The sequence below is a fragment of the Drosophila bipectinata genome, chromosome 3L, assembly GCF_030179905.1.
Source record: "Drosophila bipectinata strain 14024-0381.07 chromosome 3L, DbipHiC1v2, whole genome shotgun sequence".
Taxonomy (NCBI): domain Eukaryota; kingdom Metazoa; phylum Arthropoda; class Insecta; order Diptera; family Drosophilidae; genus Drosophila; species Drosophila bipectinata.
The window spans coordinates 8,555,248-8,571,278 of record NC_091738.1 but is presented as its reverse complement, the minus strand read 5'-3'; the positions used below and the strand labels follow the sequence as shown (position 1 = coordinate 8,571,278).

The 16,031-nt window shown below is 40.4% G+C and overlaps 3 protein-coding genes across 7 annotated transcripts in view; 1 reads left to right on the top strand and 2 right to left on the bottom strand.

The window, feature by feature from the left end:
* Nucleotides 1-1,022: 1,022 nt before the first annotated feature.
* Nucleotides 1,023-2,964, bottom strand: D (Dichaete). The gene has a single exon (XM_017234402.3). The coding sequence runs from the start codon at nt 2,715-2,717 to the stop codon at nt 1,554-1,556; it is 1,164 nt and encodes a 387-aa protein (XP_017089891.1). The 5' UTR covers nt 2,718-2,964; the 3' UTR covers nt 1,023-1,553.
* Nucleotides 2,965-10,315: 7,351 nt separating this feature from the next.
* On the bottom strand, nt 10,316-13,185 carry nan (transient receptor potential cation channel subfamily V member nanchung). Of its 2 annotated transcripts, none has more exons than XM_017234432.2 (7): nt 12,787-13,185; nt 12,503-12,729; nt 11,650-12,443; nt 11,363-11,589; nt 11,148-11,299; nt 10,551-11,086; nt 10,316-10,482 (listed from the first exon to the last, which is right to left on the bottom strand). In XM_017234432.2, exons 1-7 carry the CDS (start codon nt 13,183-13,185, stop codon nt 10,316-10,318), a joined length of 2,502 nt encoding a protein of 833 aa, XP_017089921.2. The 2 variants fall into 2 exon arrangements, with proteins under 2 accessions (XP_017089921.2, XP_017089920.2); XM_017234431.2 differs by having other exon boundaries at nt 10,316-10,489; nt 10,555-11,086.
* Nucleotides 13,186-14,612: 1,427 nt separating this feature from the next.
* The window catches only part of nuf (rab11 family-interacting protein nuf), a 38,118-nt gene continuing 36,699 nt past the window's right edge, over nt 14,613-16,031 (top strand). For 2 of the 4 annotated variants that reach the window (XM_070280528.1, XM_043209622.2), the window contains exon 1: nt 14,614-15,300. The gene's annotated coding sequence lies outside the window, so the exon portion shown is untranslated. Of the gene's footprint in view, nt 15,301-16,031 lie in introns of all 4 variants that reach the window. The other 2 variants (XM_043209621.2, XM_070280529.1) reach the window with 2 other exon arrangements.

The following is a 16,031-nucleotide window of genomic DNA, read 5'->3' as shown; positions in this document are numbered from 1 at the left end:
GAAAAAACACGCGTTGATTTCTTTCGCCGGGAGATTCTGTTACACTATAGTGACTAGGGTATAGCTGAGGTGTTTGAGGTCTTAGAGGGCCCCCCTGTTGATCCCAAACGAAAAACACAATGCGACCCCCATCCCAAGATCGAAGAGCGACCTTTTGTTCAGGCCATCGAGTTCTGTCTTGGAGGCGCAAAATAAACAGCGCATTAATCAATAGAAATTAATACACAACGGCAAATAGTTGTATAATGGCAAATCAAATTTTAGTTTTTTTCTTCCAGCTCAGCGGGTGTAAACTAACCAAAAAAAAAACAAAAAATGAGCAAATTAGAGGTAAAAAAAAATCCAGAGACAAGGTTAATACGATCACCGATGGGAGGGATCGAAAAGGTGAAAAGTCGTTCAAATTAATTTGATGATCAAATGTACGATATTCGGATGACTCACTCAACTAAACTGAGAATATTATGTTGATTTCGATTGAATATTCAAATGGCTTATTGATTTTGGGATGGATTTTAATCAGGCCTTGAAGAGATTAAAGTTGGAGTCTAAAATATGATAATTCAATTATGGAAAATTATAGATAAAATATTTGAAAATATAAACCATCTGCTCTGAACTCAAAATTAAAAAAAAATATTCAAAATATTCAAAGCCGTTAAGATTTTTCAAAGAAATAAGTCTCGTTTCAAAATTAGTTTTCCAATTATGGAAAATTAAAGAAAAATATTAGAAAATAAAGGATTTCAAATAGATTCAAATAGTATTTGGAGAAAAGTTCCAAAATATTTAATGAAGAGATTAAAGTAATAGTACTACTTTGGAGTCTAAAATATGATAAATTATGGAAAATAAATATAACATTTTTGAAAATATGAAGCATCTGTTTAGATCTTAAAACCTTAAAAAGAAGATAAAAAATATTCAAAGCTGTAAAGATTTCCCAAAGAAAAAAGTCTTTTTTCCAAATTAGTTTTTTTTCAAATGATTTTGTTTTTATTCGTTTTTCAATGTCTTTGTTTTGTGTTGGCATTCATTTACCATTTAGCGCTTAGTTTAATATAATTTTAATATAATTAATAATACAATAATACATTTATGTACCATATGTTCTAGGAAACTATAACGAAATGGGCTGGGATATTTACAATTTGAAGGGATTAGACTTTAAGAACTAAGAGCTAGACTATTAATTGGTGCTGACACGAAAAAAAACAACAAGGAGGAGGAGGAGGCGCTCTCTCTTAAATCTTAAAACTAAATAAAATTAATTTACAATTAGGTTTTGTTTTTTTGTCATTTGTTTTTGTTGGTTTTTGTTTGTAAGTTTAATAAATTATAGTTCATAGTATTGGCTAGGAATGTTCGGTGCTGGATGATCTTTCCTTCCCTTACTCTCTATGGTCTGACGTGCGAAGATTGTACTAGAATTAAGCGGAGTGGTTTGGAGGATTGGCTTACTTAGAGCTTTTGAAGATTTAAAACCAGTGGATCACTTTGGGGAATGCTTCAACAATTGTACTCTACTCTGTACTCTACTCGTCTCTCCGGCTCTAATAGAGCACCGGCACAGGTCGTCGCAGGGCGCTGTCCATGGATCCGTCCATGCCGTTGGGTGTGATGGTACCGGGCGAGGAGCCGGGCGAGGAGGTCGACGAGGATGTGTACAGACCGGCGGCGTTGGCGGAGTGGGCGGCATACAGGGAGGGCGCCGAGATGCCGGAATAGATGCCCGAGTAGAAGCTGCTCAGCGAGGTGGGCGGCAACTGGGGCGGCGCCTGGGGCTCCACCTTATGCACCTGGTTGTTGACGGCCGCCGCCGCAGCAGCCTGCGACTGGTGGAGCTTCGAGAGGGCCAAGGGGTCAAAGCCACCGAAGTATGGCACTGGGTAGGGCTGGTCCAGGTGGTGCGAGGGGGCGAAGTATGGCGGCAGCTGGTGGAAGGGATTGTAGCCTCCGGGACCCGCTCCGGCACCGGCACCCAGCTTCTGTTGACCCATGGGTCCTCCCTGCATCTGGAGGCCGCCCTGAGGTCCGGCGGTCAGGGGGTTCTTGGGCTTGCGACGTGGGCGGTACTTGTAGTCGGGGTGCTCCTTCATGTGCAGGGCCCGCAGGCGCTTGGCCTCGTCGATGAAGGGACGCTTCTCGGTCTCGGCCAGCAGCTTCCACTCGGCTCCCAGCCTCTTCGAGATCTCGGAGTTGTGCATCTTGGGATTATCCTTGGCGATTTGACGACGCTGGAGGCGGGACCACACCATAAAGGCGTTCATGGGCCGCTTGATGTGTCCCTCCTGGCCGGGAGAGGTGGCCAGGCTGTGCATGCCGCCGGACTGATGTCCAGACCCGGAACCGGAAACATTCATGCCACTGCCGCTGCTGCCCAGACTGCTCTGGCTGCCCAGGCTTCCGGCGGATCCGATGGAGCTGTTTGGCGACAAAGTCTGTTGGGCGGAGACCGCCTGATGCATGTGGTGTGTGGACATGTGTCCGGCAGACATGTGGTGGCCCATATTGGCGCCGCCAGCCACACCACCGCCGGCTGGTCCGGTCGGGGAGCCTCCCATGGCCGCCAGGCTCTGGGAGTAGTGCAGCACCCGCTTGATATCCATGTCCATGCTGGGACTCAGCTGGAGCTGGCCCTGGGGAGCGTAGTCCTCCAGTCCCTGGGGCTGGCCCAGATGGAAACCGTAATTGGGATGTGTCGATAAGGTGGCCATTTCAGTTAATGTTAACACTTTGTTTAATTATTTTTTTAGTTTTCGAAAATTCAGCACTTCACTTTCTGGTTCACAATCTGTGTCTCAGTGTCTGTGTATTTTAGTTTCTGATTTAAGATTCAAGTTCTCTGGATGCGATTTTGGATTTAATATTATTTGATTTTGATTTTTTTTCACCTTTGACTGGTAGCTCTCGCTTGTGCTTCTGCTCGGCTCGACAGCTACTCTCTGAATGATTTCTCCGGATCTCAGTCGAGGCGACACGACTGCAACCAAATCCAGTTTTGACTCTCGCCCCGAGAGCGTCAGGTAAGGGTGCGTAGGTCAGAGCGAGACGTCGACTGAGGCTGCTACCTGAGCTCCGTGATAAGAGATAGGCGAGAGAGCTGCGCCGGGCTGCGCTCTCACTCTTGCCCGGGCCAGCCAGCCATCGCTCCCTCTCACTTTGGTCCGGGCCATTGTTTGGGCCCGGTTGTTGGCTTTGTTCCATTGGCTCCTTTATATCGGTTATAGTTGTTCGCCCATTGAGGGGTGTGTTCAATAGACGGCGCTCAATAGAGCCAAAAGTTCGGCTCGGCTTCGTGTATGTTGTTGCTGCGACCTCATTCGGGTGATAGTGGAGGGTGGTGTTGGGGAAAAGAGAGAGCGACCGTGGGGGTGGGGTTGGGGGTTGTTGGGGAGCCTGGAGGAACATTGATTTTTGCACAGTGGGCACACAATTTCCGTTATTGTTTTGCACAGCGACGTTGCACTTCCGCAACTTGCATGCAGACGGAAAGAGAGGGTAGAGCCCAAAGCCGCTCTCTCTTTATTTCCTGTATGCGCATACATACATGAATGTGCGAGTGTGTGTGTGGTGGGCCAATCACAATGGGTCTTTGGTGTGAATTTTTGTCCATTGTAGGTGTCTGTGTTCGGCTATATACAGCCTCTCTATGTGAACAGTGCGCCTGTGTTGGTGTTTGTGTTTGCGTTTGTGTGAAAGGACTTTTTAGTTTTTTGAAAAGGACATGGAAACACGCTTACCATTCTCTTGGCCCGCTCTCCATTCTCGCATTCTTTCATTTCGCCTGCCATTCTTCGCCATTCTTTTCCGTTCCCTTTTTTTTTTATTCCCATTTCTTCCTGGCCGCTCCAAAAAGGATATTACTGCAATTATTTACTTATTTTGGCCATAGAAAAGTGAGCTCGAATGAAAAATGAAAAAAAGTTTACAAAGAAACGATGTAGAATCTTGAAAGTGGTTCTATATACTTGCCCTCGAATGTGCTGGAGCTATGGAATTGCCTAGAAACTTTATTTTTTTAGTTTAAAAATAGTCCTGAATTTTTAAGCAAAATTATACCAATATTGTATTGTTAGAAATTTAATTAAAAAATTGTCTTTATATAAAAAGGGACATTATTTCCAGCTTCATAAAGTTAGCCACACTCGTATCCTTTTTCCTAGCACTCCTCCCATATCCTTACACACGCATCCTTTTTAGCCAAGTTGGGTGCAATTTCCAATTGCATTTACAAAGCTCTTATACCTGGCCCATAGCGTAAGAGCATAAAAAGCTTTCAGCTTTCTCAACGTATCCTTTGTGTCTACGTTACCAAAAAAAAAATATTTAAAAAAAGGACTAAGCAACAACAAGGAAACTCAAATAATAAAGAAAGGAAAGAAAAAAAACTGTTGTATGTTGTGTAATGGAAAAAGTTTTGTTTGGGCAACATTTTCCTTTCTAAGCATTCAGCATTTCACTTAGCCGACGAGGACACTAAGTGAGTGATAAAAGCCTGTAGAGTGAGATAAATGGAGAAAGGCATAGGGACTTTTGCTTTTTAATAATCGTTTATAGGATTTGAGATAGACAACGATTTTTATTAATTGAAGAAGATCATTCCTACTTTATTTAATAAAATTATAGACCTCTGAAAGAACTAGGAACTAGACATTTAATATAAAATTATATTCCTCTTTGACATGTGTAGAGTTCAAGTCAAGTTATCCTGCCACCTGGATTTCGCTTCTCCCACTGTCCCACTTAACCCCGGCTCTGAACTGATTCTCAATTCTCCGATTCTCCAGAGAGTTTCGCGCTGTATTGTTCCCACTCCCCATTGTTGTTGTTTTCGATTGTTGATTGTCAATGTTGTTATTGTCATTCAATTGTCATTTGGGTGCTGGTTTTTATTATTATTTTATTTATTATTTTTTTTTCATTCATTCTTTTTTTTTTAATTAAATCCAGGAACAATTGACAATGCCCAGAATGGATTTAATGATAATGACAAAATTGAAACGACCATAAAAGCCAAAATGAGGTTACATTCCCCCCTTTTGTTGAGATGATTGAATCGTTCAATTATTGATACAGAATATTCATGTATCATTTTTGCAAGTTATATTACATTCATACATATACTTACATTATATAATATATGTAATTCAGTTCGCACATCACCTGGTGTGTCGGCAAATGGAAAAAGGCAAGATTTTAGCTGAATTTTCTCACGTTTTTGGTTCCGGCTTTGTTCCCTTTGCATTTCCATTTTTCCACCCACTGGATTTTCCGCATTGATCTCGTCAGGACTACAGAGTACGTGTCCATTTGATTGCCTCACAGATTTCGGCGCTTTTCACATGTCATTCTAGTTAAGAGCATTTTGGCCATGCTCACGATTTTCCATCCATCCATTTCCATCCTCTGTATTTTTGATCGTTTTTGGGATGAAAAAATGAAAAATTATAGCACATTTATCTAGGGAGGATAATGGGAATGGAAATGGGGAGTAGTACTTGGGGGTGGGCAGGTTCTCGTAGGGATAATGAAAATGTTTCGATGGTAATGATATAATTTGATAAATGATAAGGACTATAGTTCATAAGGAGAATTACTTTTCTTTCTTAAAATATAATTTTCCCATCATATCCTAATTTTCTTCTTAAAACCAGGCGTGATTATGCGACAAGAAATGACCAAAAAAATTGTCCTGGAAATTCGCCTACCGGCTGATCCCAAGCTCAGACCATTAGGAGAACAAAACGAGTCCCTTGGAAAAAAGGACGTCCCACATGTGCTATCGACTTCCGTTTCGGCTTCACCTGATCCAAACCGGTTCCGTCGCTGTCATGGATGTTGCACAATACCCACAACTTTTGTATCCGTTTGGTGCAACAACCATTGTTGTGCCCCCGTTTTCAGGAAAAACTCGAGGAAAACATGCCTGCTTGTTGTTTACCTCGATTTGTAAAGAATAGCATTTCCGGGGTCAGTTATTGTCATTCGGTATTGTTTCCAGGTTAGTGATAATATTTCGCAATATCATCCCAGGAAAAACAATTCACCTTCTTTTCCGTGCAACTTATGATATTTTCTAAAAAAGGATAATTGCCATGGAAAACATGTGTAAGCCCGCATGGAGCTAAGCAATTCTCTGAATATGAGAATATATGAATATGAGCTGGGAATTGTGGGAAAATGCAATGCAAATCCAATTGTCGGAGCTGTCAGAGCGTAGGTCTTCGATAGCCACTCATAATCCATGCTCGATTTGAGCTCATTACGATTCCAGGTCCTAGATGTCATAACAGATTAACCGAGAAACCTCCTCCAACTCTTTAAGAAAAAATGCCATTGTTCTTAACCCTTTTCCCAAACCGTCAGCCACTTGGCCTAAACGATGTTAATTTCTTAAACGAAGTTCGAGTGGTTCGAAACTTTTGCCTGGGATCTCTCCAACTCCGTCATTTTTTTTCAACTCGTTTGTAATCGAAACGAGCCACTTAAGAAACCGCCGCGATCCTTGAGTCAAATTTCTTTATACCTCGTTTTCATATTTCACTTCATTTCGTTTCGTTTTAATTCTTTTTGCATATATCCTAGAGATTTTAGGGGTTGACTTTCAGGGGAGGAGTGATTCTGCTACACTGAAAAAAACCCAAGCTCTTCCCAATCATAGGTATTTAATGGTTATCCAAATTTTTCTTCAAGTGTGGGCCTAATTTTTGTTGTCGCTGTTCTCCGAACAGCATCGTCGCCGTCAAAGTGCCCACTCGATGCGACTTCTGTTCGAGAGGACTCCGAAACAGTCGAACGGAGTTGAGGGGCCATGGTTTCCAGGCTGGAGTGGTTAGGAGGTGAGTTTTACTTCCGTGCCGAATCCCACGGTGTGTGTTTACGACCAACAAGCACAGTTGGAACGATCCTGCCCCGGTGGTACAGCATCCTTCCCTTCGATTAGCTGTCCAAAAAAAAAAATTCTCTAAAATTTTTGATCCAATTTCCAGTAGCCTCAGGCGGGCGTTAGGTGGGCGTGTCCACGGAAAAACCACAAACCAAATGAGGTCCACTCCACCTGACGGGCGGCTGTCAGAGGCAGCTTTCCAACCCGCCCCCAGGATATGCCATAAACGGGAATCGTTTTGACAGCCTATAATCTTGTTTTCCTCAACAATTCACGCCTTCTCGGTTTTTTCAACAGATTTATGACTTCATTAGAGCAAGCTGTTAATGCGTAGTTTATATTTCCTTAACTTAATATTTAACTTAAAATTTAAACCCCTTTTTTCTTTCCATTTAATTATCCTTGCGGTCGCTGGTGCTGTCGCTTTGATTCATTTTCCTTCGGCTTCTAGGTGTAATTAATTTTAGTCATTTGGCAAATGGTTTCCCACAAAGTCAAAGGGTTTGATTGAGCGCATTTAATGCTGGCTGAGATCAAAGCGGTCTTTAAGCCATTCAAAGACACCTTGACACCCCCCGCCCACACTCACTTGTTTATTTGTTTGCTTTTTCTATTTATTTTCCTTGGGATGAATTGAAGGCAACATTTTCACTCAAGTGATTTGATTTGGCGAATTGAATTTTTTGCCCAAAGTGTGTATGCATATCTAGACCAAGAATCGCACCATATCGAGTGGGGGAGGGGACCCGGCTCTGAAGTCATTCAATCGCTCCGTCAATCAGTCAGTCAGTCATTCAGACTTGGCGGCGTCGCCGTTGTTGATTGTTTGCTTAGCGTCCTCCCGCGAGACTCAAGTGGCAAAACATTATTTTGTTCAGGAAATTCAATTAAAACTTTGCGGTTAGAAGTTGTTTTTTTTTTTTTTTTGTTGCCTTCATTCAGGGGGGTCCTGTTGATTTTCAAGTGGTTTTCAATCAAATCGAGGCGTATTATTCCAAAAGAATGTCAAGGGAATGGGAGTTGGGAGTCAAAGAATCAAATCAATAAAATATTTAAAAAAATCAGGTTTGTAACTGGAAGATGTATTTAAAGTTTAATCAGAGTAGTTAGATAGAAAAACATCATCAATAACAATAACTTAAAATGCCCTTCAAAGAAAACACCCCAAAGCTATCTATTGGAAGCCATAAAAGTTCCACTTTATGAGCTGGCAAACAGATATAGATTCGCGGCAAGTGGCGGCCATTTGAATTAAGCCAACAACTTTTATGGAGCTCGTCTGGGCCAATAAAGTTACACTCTAATAGTAGATGGTAGAGGGAGATATACAACCGTTTATCGATTTGCCCATCATGATAACGATTACGTAATTGCAATTGTAGGAGGAACACAAAAGACCGAAAAGAAAAGATACAGATTGAAAGAAAAACAGATACAGAGATTCAGATACAATAGAACCGACACCTTGCTTGTAGTCCTTGATATCAATGATTGACATCAATGGGAGCATTGCCGAATAATGCGTGGGATCCGATCTTATGAAACGATCTGGATTGGAGATCCTTTAGAACCGGAAACGTTTAGCAGCCCGCCAGCCTTTGTTCGAACAAAAGATGCATTTTTTTGAGAAGCAAACTCGAGGGGTAGCCAGCCTTCGGGATGGAAAGTGTTAAAGAGCAGGGATCACTCACGTTTTAGGGGCCTCAGCTTGACTTTAATTGAGTTTGAATAGAGCAATTTAGTTCCCGCTGCGATCGGGTCCAAGTAACCTAACCAATTCTCAGCTTTTTTTATTTTGTATTTTTGCATTACAACTCGATTCATGCAAAAAGTTCTCAGCCCTCCAGAAAAACGCATTTGTTTTCCCTTCTGGTGTGGCGATAATGATATGGTGTCCAACCCTTGACGATCATAACAATGGGACTTTGCTTAACCCCTCAATCGTCTACCACCCTCCCCCCCACGACAGCACCCCATTCTGGGGAACAATTACCATTTGAATGTGTCACAGTGTGGCCAGAAAGTATGTTCCCAGCTCTGACGATTGGCTTTGGCTTTGTGTCCTGGCCGTGTAATTATACGCCTTCGGTTCAAGGTGTCGAGTTCGTTGGTTAATTATATGTTTTTGGGCCTCAGTACCACGATGGCAGCTGTCAACGCCCTCTTTCATAATTTTTGCATGTAAATATTTTTTTTTCCCAAACTCTTGTTAGTGTTTAGTACAATGTCCAATTTTTAGTAATATTTAAATACTTAAACCCTAGAGATATGGATCTTGATGGCCCACTCGACTTGTGAAATTCCAAAGTCATAAAAAAGGCTGAGAAAGCTGTTTAATTACGCCCCTCGACATACTATACTATACTATACACAAACATTGTAAAACAATAACAATAAAATCGCTGAAAGGTAATGGGCCAAGGAGAATGTGAAATGGTAATGCAAACAGACTGGTTTTTCACATTCCCAGGAATTCCGGGTAAAACGGGACGATTTATGATCCTTAAGCAACATCGTTTATAGCGCAATTTCGGAGGTGAGGGGCGTTTGCCAAATGACTTTTAAATGCCGTCTGTGATTTTGGCCTTAACTATCGTAATTGTTTCCTCGGTCTTGTTTTCTTTTTTTTTTAAGAAAATAATTTACAAAAATTGGAAAGAAAAACGGTGAAAAAAACCTCAAGAATTATTCTCAACTCGGTTTGAATCCTTTAGGGACTTTTGGTAAAAAGAGGCATTCAAACAAGAATTATGGCCCATTCCCTGGTGAACAGGCACTAGAAATCAAAAGGAAATTCGATTTTCCTTTCACCTTTCCTTTGACTGCCTTTTTCTTGCCTAGAAATTTCCCCGGCTTTCTTTTCGAGAAGCTCGAGAGTTTGTTTAAAGTAAATTATTTATGCAAATCAAAGTGCAAAAGAATGAAAAGTTTGCAATTTATTTTCGTTTTCCATCGATTCGGGGGTTAAGGGTATGACCTTTGTTAACTATGTTTGCATTTCTACTTTGGCTCTTTGATTTAAAAATGTCAACGTTTTCGAGTCCACCCACTCATGGAAATGCAAATATGCTTAGCACTCGCACTAGACCCCTTTTGTTGAATATTTTTCCAATTTTTTTTGCGGGCTTAAGTTTATGAGGACATTGATTTTATTAAATGTTATTTTAAGAGGAAATTGGATTTGAATTTCTGTGTTTTTTGTGGCTCCTGTCATTTACATAAAACGACACTTGTGGCTGTGACAGCACACATCCATTATGTCATGTGATGTAAAGTATCCCTGAAAGGACTCTTAAAACTCTCATTTTTTTTTATGTGATTCGAATTTTAGATTCTTAATTTATTGCATAAAACGAACACATTTTAACAAGGCTCAATAAAACTTGAACTAATTAAGTGACTCTGGTTTCTGACTCTGGATCTTCTTTAAAAGTTGTTGTTTTCGGAACTCTCCGATTTCGGGGCTGTCCCAAAGAACTTTTCGTATTCCTGTTGACGGCGACGGGCCCGGATCTCCCTTTCCATTTGCCTCTTTTTGGAGAACCTCTGATGGATGCGTTTCATTTCCTGGACTTCCTTCATTTCCTCCTTTTCTTCGTCCTGAAAATTGCAAGTTTTTAGTTTGTTTTCAAAATAATTAATATTTAAGGGCCAAGGACACCCACACTCATATTTAGTCGCAGGACCAGAGCTCTCCTCCCATCGGACATGGACTGGCTGTAGTGCATAAAGTTCTTGAGGCGTTCGGCGGGTGGGACACTCCTCTCCACCACCAGGACGATGCGGGCCCATTGGCGCTGCCATTCGTTGCGAATTTCGGCAATCTTCTGGTAAGTGTTACCCATCATGGCAATCAACATGTTCACCAGCAGGACACTCACAATCACCATGAACAGGAAAAACAGGATCTTTGCCTCGTACTCGTGCTGGGTGGACACCATGGCGCCATAATAGTCCCCGAAATTGGTAAGAGACATCAGAAACATGGCCACAATCGATTCCATGGGCGAGGGCATTGGATTGGACTCTGCATCCTGATCCTCGGGGGTCGATGGGTTGTCAAAGGTTAGAAATATTATATAAAAGGCCTGAGAGAAGCCCATTACAAACACCAAATAAATGGAGACGAATCGGAGCAGATCTCCCATGACCATGCGGTATATCATCACTACAAAAGGACCTACAGTTTTAAAGCCACTGGAGGGGGATTGTATTTATAATGGTTATCATATCTTAGATATTTTAATATAAAACTTACCGACAAAAAAATAGAAAATAGGGAGCAGTGGTTAGCATTATACAAACGGTGACATGATCGTCGATTTCGGTGAGACAAGAAACCCTCAGCCAGGGAATGGTCATCATCAGGGCGCAGGAGAACAAGAACATGACACGCGAAGGAGCTGTCATCTGAAGGATATATGATTTTTAATAAAATATACCACTGATTCTGAAATATTTCGAGTTTCTTACCAAATTCTCTATAAACATTTTATAGCCCAAAAAACGAGCCTCTCTCAAGGCCACTAGAAGATATAGTATGGCTCCCACAAAGTTGATTAGTTCAGCCATTATACGTAGTTTCGCCAAATCGGATTCCAGATTCATCAAAGGACACTGGGCATAGCTCTCCCACCAGGCTGGTAGAACCTCCACCTCGTTGGGATCATAATACTCCGTAAAGTTGAGCCAAAAGGTCTCTAAAAAAATAAATAGGTTATTAAATTCCAATTTTAATAAAAATCCAATTCATACTCAACTGTATTCGGTAGTTTGTGAACCCCTCTTGGTGTGATGATGTAGGGAATCCGAGCTATTCTGTCTATACAAATCATTCTTAACCGTAGTACTGTTGCCCTCCTCATCATCCTCGTCCTTGGCATCCGGACCAGGACGCAGGATGAAACTAAACAGCGAGATCAGAAAGTAGAAGGCAAACATATAGAACTGCTTGTAGAATCGCGATTTGCAGAATGTATCCCATTTGGTCTTTAGGAGATCAATGACCACACCATCCAGCAGTTCCAAATGCTCCAGCTTATCTCCGAAAACCACAAAATTAAGCACCGAGTCCTTGTTAATGTTACCCGTCTCCTCGTTTATGGTGTCGATCATCAGCAAAGGATATGCGGCACAGGTGATGCTCCCCAATTGCCAATAGATTTCCCTCTCGATGCTCATCACGTGGAAGAACATCTCCACCCGGCCCAGCTTGGCGGCCAGGGTCAGAGGTGTGAGATTTTGGATATTCTTGACATGGATATTGGAACCCACTTCATAGGCCACATCGAACATTTCTATCTTTTCGTAGATGACCAGCATGTGGAGCACCGTGTTGCCGTTGGTGTCCTGGAAATCGGGATCTGCTCCGCGGGCGAGGACCAAACGGAAGCACTCCTCCTGCGACAGACAGGCAGCAAAGCTCAATGGATATTCCCCCCAATAGACATAGCCATCGTAGTTGGTCATTGGACAGAGGGCCACGTACTCGTGTTCTGGGACATCTGTACGCGAGAACTTGGTGTCCTCCGCCGACATGAAGGCGCCACAACATCTGGAAATTGAAAGTAAAATATTAAATAAATGTTTAAAATAAAAAATAAAATCTATTACCTCTCTTGGACATCAGCATTGGCATCTAGCAGATACTTGACCATGGCAGGGTCTTCGTTAACAATTGCTATGTGAAGGACACTTTCCCCGTAGTACTCGTCACTCATGTATATATCCAGGATCAGTTTTGGGTAAAACTTAAGCAGCCTCTTGGCCAGATCGGCGTGCAAGGACGAAGCGTTCAACAGACACAAGTGTAGAATAGTTTCCCCCACAGCACCACGCATCTAAAAAAGGATAAAATAAAATATATATAAAGCTTCCATTAGAATCCTTCTACTCACATTCAGATCCCAGCAGACAAAACGATAGGCTGTGGGATTGGAGATGTACTCCGCCTCTGAGACCTCCGGACAGTAGTCGTGGATATTGAAGTCGTCATCGGGATTTTCCAAGGCCCGAATTTCGGGTAGCTGGCGTGTCCTGGGACGGTCGCGATTCCGCAGAAGGACAAGCTTGGAGATGGGAAAATACCGACCAGCGCCCTTGTTGTAGAGAAAGGGCTCCACTTTGGTCTTGATGGCGTGATCGATCTCCGCAAACTGTTTGGTCTGACAGGCCCTCTTCATCATGTCCACCAGCAGACCACCGCCCTTGAGATTCACGAATTTGTAGAGGGCCTGGGTGGAGACTCCAGCCTGTTTTTTCACTCCACTGGTGACATTACTCTCCGTATTCCCCATGCTCCAGTCCTGATCCTAATACCGATCCCGACTTTAAACTCGATTTCCACTGGATATATCAGTTTATTTTTCAGTTTTGTGACGCGACATTGCTGTTCAGACTGTCTGCTCTTGGAATTTTGCTTTTTGTTATGGCGAGGTCCTTGTCCATTGGTGGCTATCGACAAAACATTCCATAGCACGCCCGTTGCCAATGCAACAGCTGAACTTGAGCTCCTTTGGTCTGTTTGGGCTGCGTTGCCAGGACATTGCACCTGTTGCTTCGATCAACAAGTCTCCTGTCCATTGCATGTTTATGTTTACAACTCCAAACACTTTGTTGTAATTCATTAACTTATTGCTTTTTTTGACGGCTTTGAAGGTCCATTTAAATGCAATTATTTGAAAACATGTACTATTTAGTTTAGGGATCCAAATGTATAGAAAAATCAAGATTTATAACATGATTGATAGTTATTTTAAACAAGGGTAACGTCGGTATAATACTATATTTATATTTTCTTAGCTTTTTACATAAATATAATAGTTATTTTTATTTTAAGCGATTAAAAATTTAATTTGAATTTCAATCACGCGCTCTAAGAAAATATCTTTCCAACTCTTCCCTAAAAACATAGAATGGTTGTGGTTTAAGCTATTTGACAGTTAGTCGAGACAACAACCGGAAGTAGCGATTCTATGTGGTTGAAATATAAATTTCGAGAGATTGCCATACCTGTAGAGTTTTGTGAAACTTTTTTCATATTTGTCCCAAAATATAATGATATGGTAAACATTTTTTTACTGATACTGATTTATATTTTTTTATATACACATTTTTGTGTAGATTTATTTATTTATTATTACTATAAACAATGATCTGTTTTTCTAGAATATTATATTCAAAAGAAAATTATAAATTAAGGTAATAGAATTTCCAAAATATGAGATTTAATTATATCTAGAGAGAATTAAAAGGATAATAAATGGAAAAATAAGTTGTAATTAAAACTTTAACTAACAAATATCACGAAGCGGTTTATGTTAAGTGATATCAGTATTACTGATACTCATTTATATCTAAACTTTTCAAATAGGAATATGTTTATTTAAAAAAATGCTTGGATGTGTCGCATATATTTTTTATACAAAATATTATAACTACAGTTTAAATCAAAATTTGTACGAAAACAGAATTATATGTTCAACATATTTTTTTATAGACGACTGATTCTGATTAATGTCTAAATATAAATATAAAAATATATTTCGTATATTTTTATAAGTTTCCTTCTGAATTTTATAATGTAAAATAATATCGTCAAAACGAGGGACGCTAAAAAAAATGCATAGTTTAAAATTGGTTACACTAATAGGAAATTATCTAAAACAAAAACTGGTCTCACTAAAGACAGAGAAAATCTATATAAGCCACCACAAAGAGCGCCGGGAACTTTTTGAGAGCAGAAACCAAATCGAACAAGTGTTTTAACGAAAACCACAATAAAAAATATGAATATTTGATTTACGACAAAACAAACCCCCCCGACCGGCATAATAACCCTAGTTTTCTTAGTGCTTATGGCTATTTCTATAGTTTAAATTTTAATCCAAGCCTAGAGTGCGCGCGCGTTGCAGTTTTTGTTTTCCGATTTCCACCTACGGAAAAACCTAAATCACAACCAACCAAAAAAAAAAGTTCAAGACGTTGCCAACGTTACGCACGCGTACCATTACAGCCAAAAAAAATATAAAGCCTAAAGCACACCACAACATAGGCATACAAATAATGTTTACGTGAGCGGAAAATGCTGAGTGAAAGTGCAAGATATATCCAATTAACAAAAATCACAAATTCCCGAGTGCATTTCCAGATTTAAGCCACGAATACTGCTACCAACTACCTGTTCTGCAACCAACAACAACCACAAGTGCGAGCATATAACTGTTGCGCACCGGTTAGCTCCGTCTTTGTCTCGCATTTGAGAGTGTGTGTGTGTATTTGTGTCTCAAGTTGTGTTCCAAAATTTTGTTTATTTGGATTTTTAAACAATTCATGTCCCATTAACGAAACAATTCTTCTACCTGTGTTGCTGCTGCTCCAATTGGATACGAAAGAGATATATATTTTAACAGGTGTGTGTATATGCCCGCCCGACTAACTGTTTCCCAAAAACGGCTGGTCATTAGCCAAAACTTTAAGCTAACTGGTGGGGTGTACCGTAACAAACCGGATTTAACTAAACTTGGGGTTAGCCCCCCACTAATTGAGGAATATGCAATAAATGGGCGAAAAGAAAACTCATCCTAACTGAGTTTTAGTTAAACAGGTTCTACAAGTACAGTAGTTTATAGGTAGATTTTAGTTGGGATTCGACAAAAAAACTATAAACGTGTATGAACTATAGAACTATATAAATATTATATGCAGGATTTTATGACACAATTTGGTTCTAATAACCTTAGTACACTCTAAAGCTTGTTATAAAAATGTAGAAAATGTTTTCTCTCATATAGTCGAACTCGAACTCGAACTGCAGTCCATATATGTATTTGAGATTTGAGGTTCTAAAGGTCTATAACCGTAGACTATAACCGTATTTTATAAACATAAATATTATTAAAAGAATCTATAATAAAATCTATTAAACAGTATCGAACTCGAAGCCCATTCCATATATGTTTGAGGTTCTAAAGATCTATAGCCATAGACTATAACCGCGTTGTATAAATAATTTTTTGTTTAAAATAAAAATATATACACTTTATTAGAAGAATCTATAATAAAATTTTGCTTAAACTCAAAAGCTTAATTTAAAAAAAAATGTTTTCTATCTTTGATAATTTCGAACTCGAACCCCAGTGTC

Excerpts from the sequence above, each read along its gene's own strand:
- nan (XM_017234431.2), bottom strand. The coding sequence starts at position 13,185 with ATGGGGAATACGGAGAGTAATGTCACCAGTGGAGTGAAAAAACAGGCT. Across the intron at positions 12,730-12,786 it reads TTGTCTGCTGGGATCTGAAT|ATGCGTGGTGCTGTGGGGGA; the intron begins GTGAGTAGAAGG and ends ATCCTTTTTTAG. Across the intron at positions 11,590-11,649 it reads TTCACAAACTACCGAATACA|AGACCTTTTGGCTCAACTTT; the intron begins GTTGAGTATGAA and ends TTATTTTTTTAG.
- D (XM_017234402.3), bottom strand. The coding sequence starts at position 2,717 with ATGGCCACCTTATCGACACATCCCAATTACGGTTTCCATCTGGGCCAG.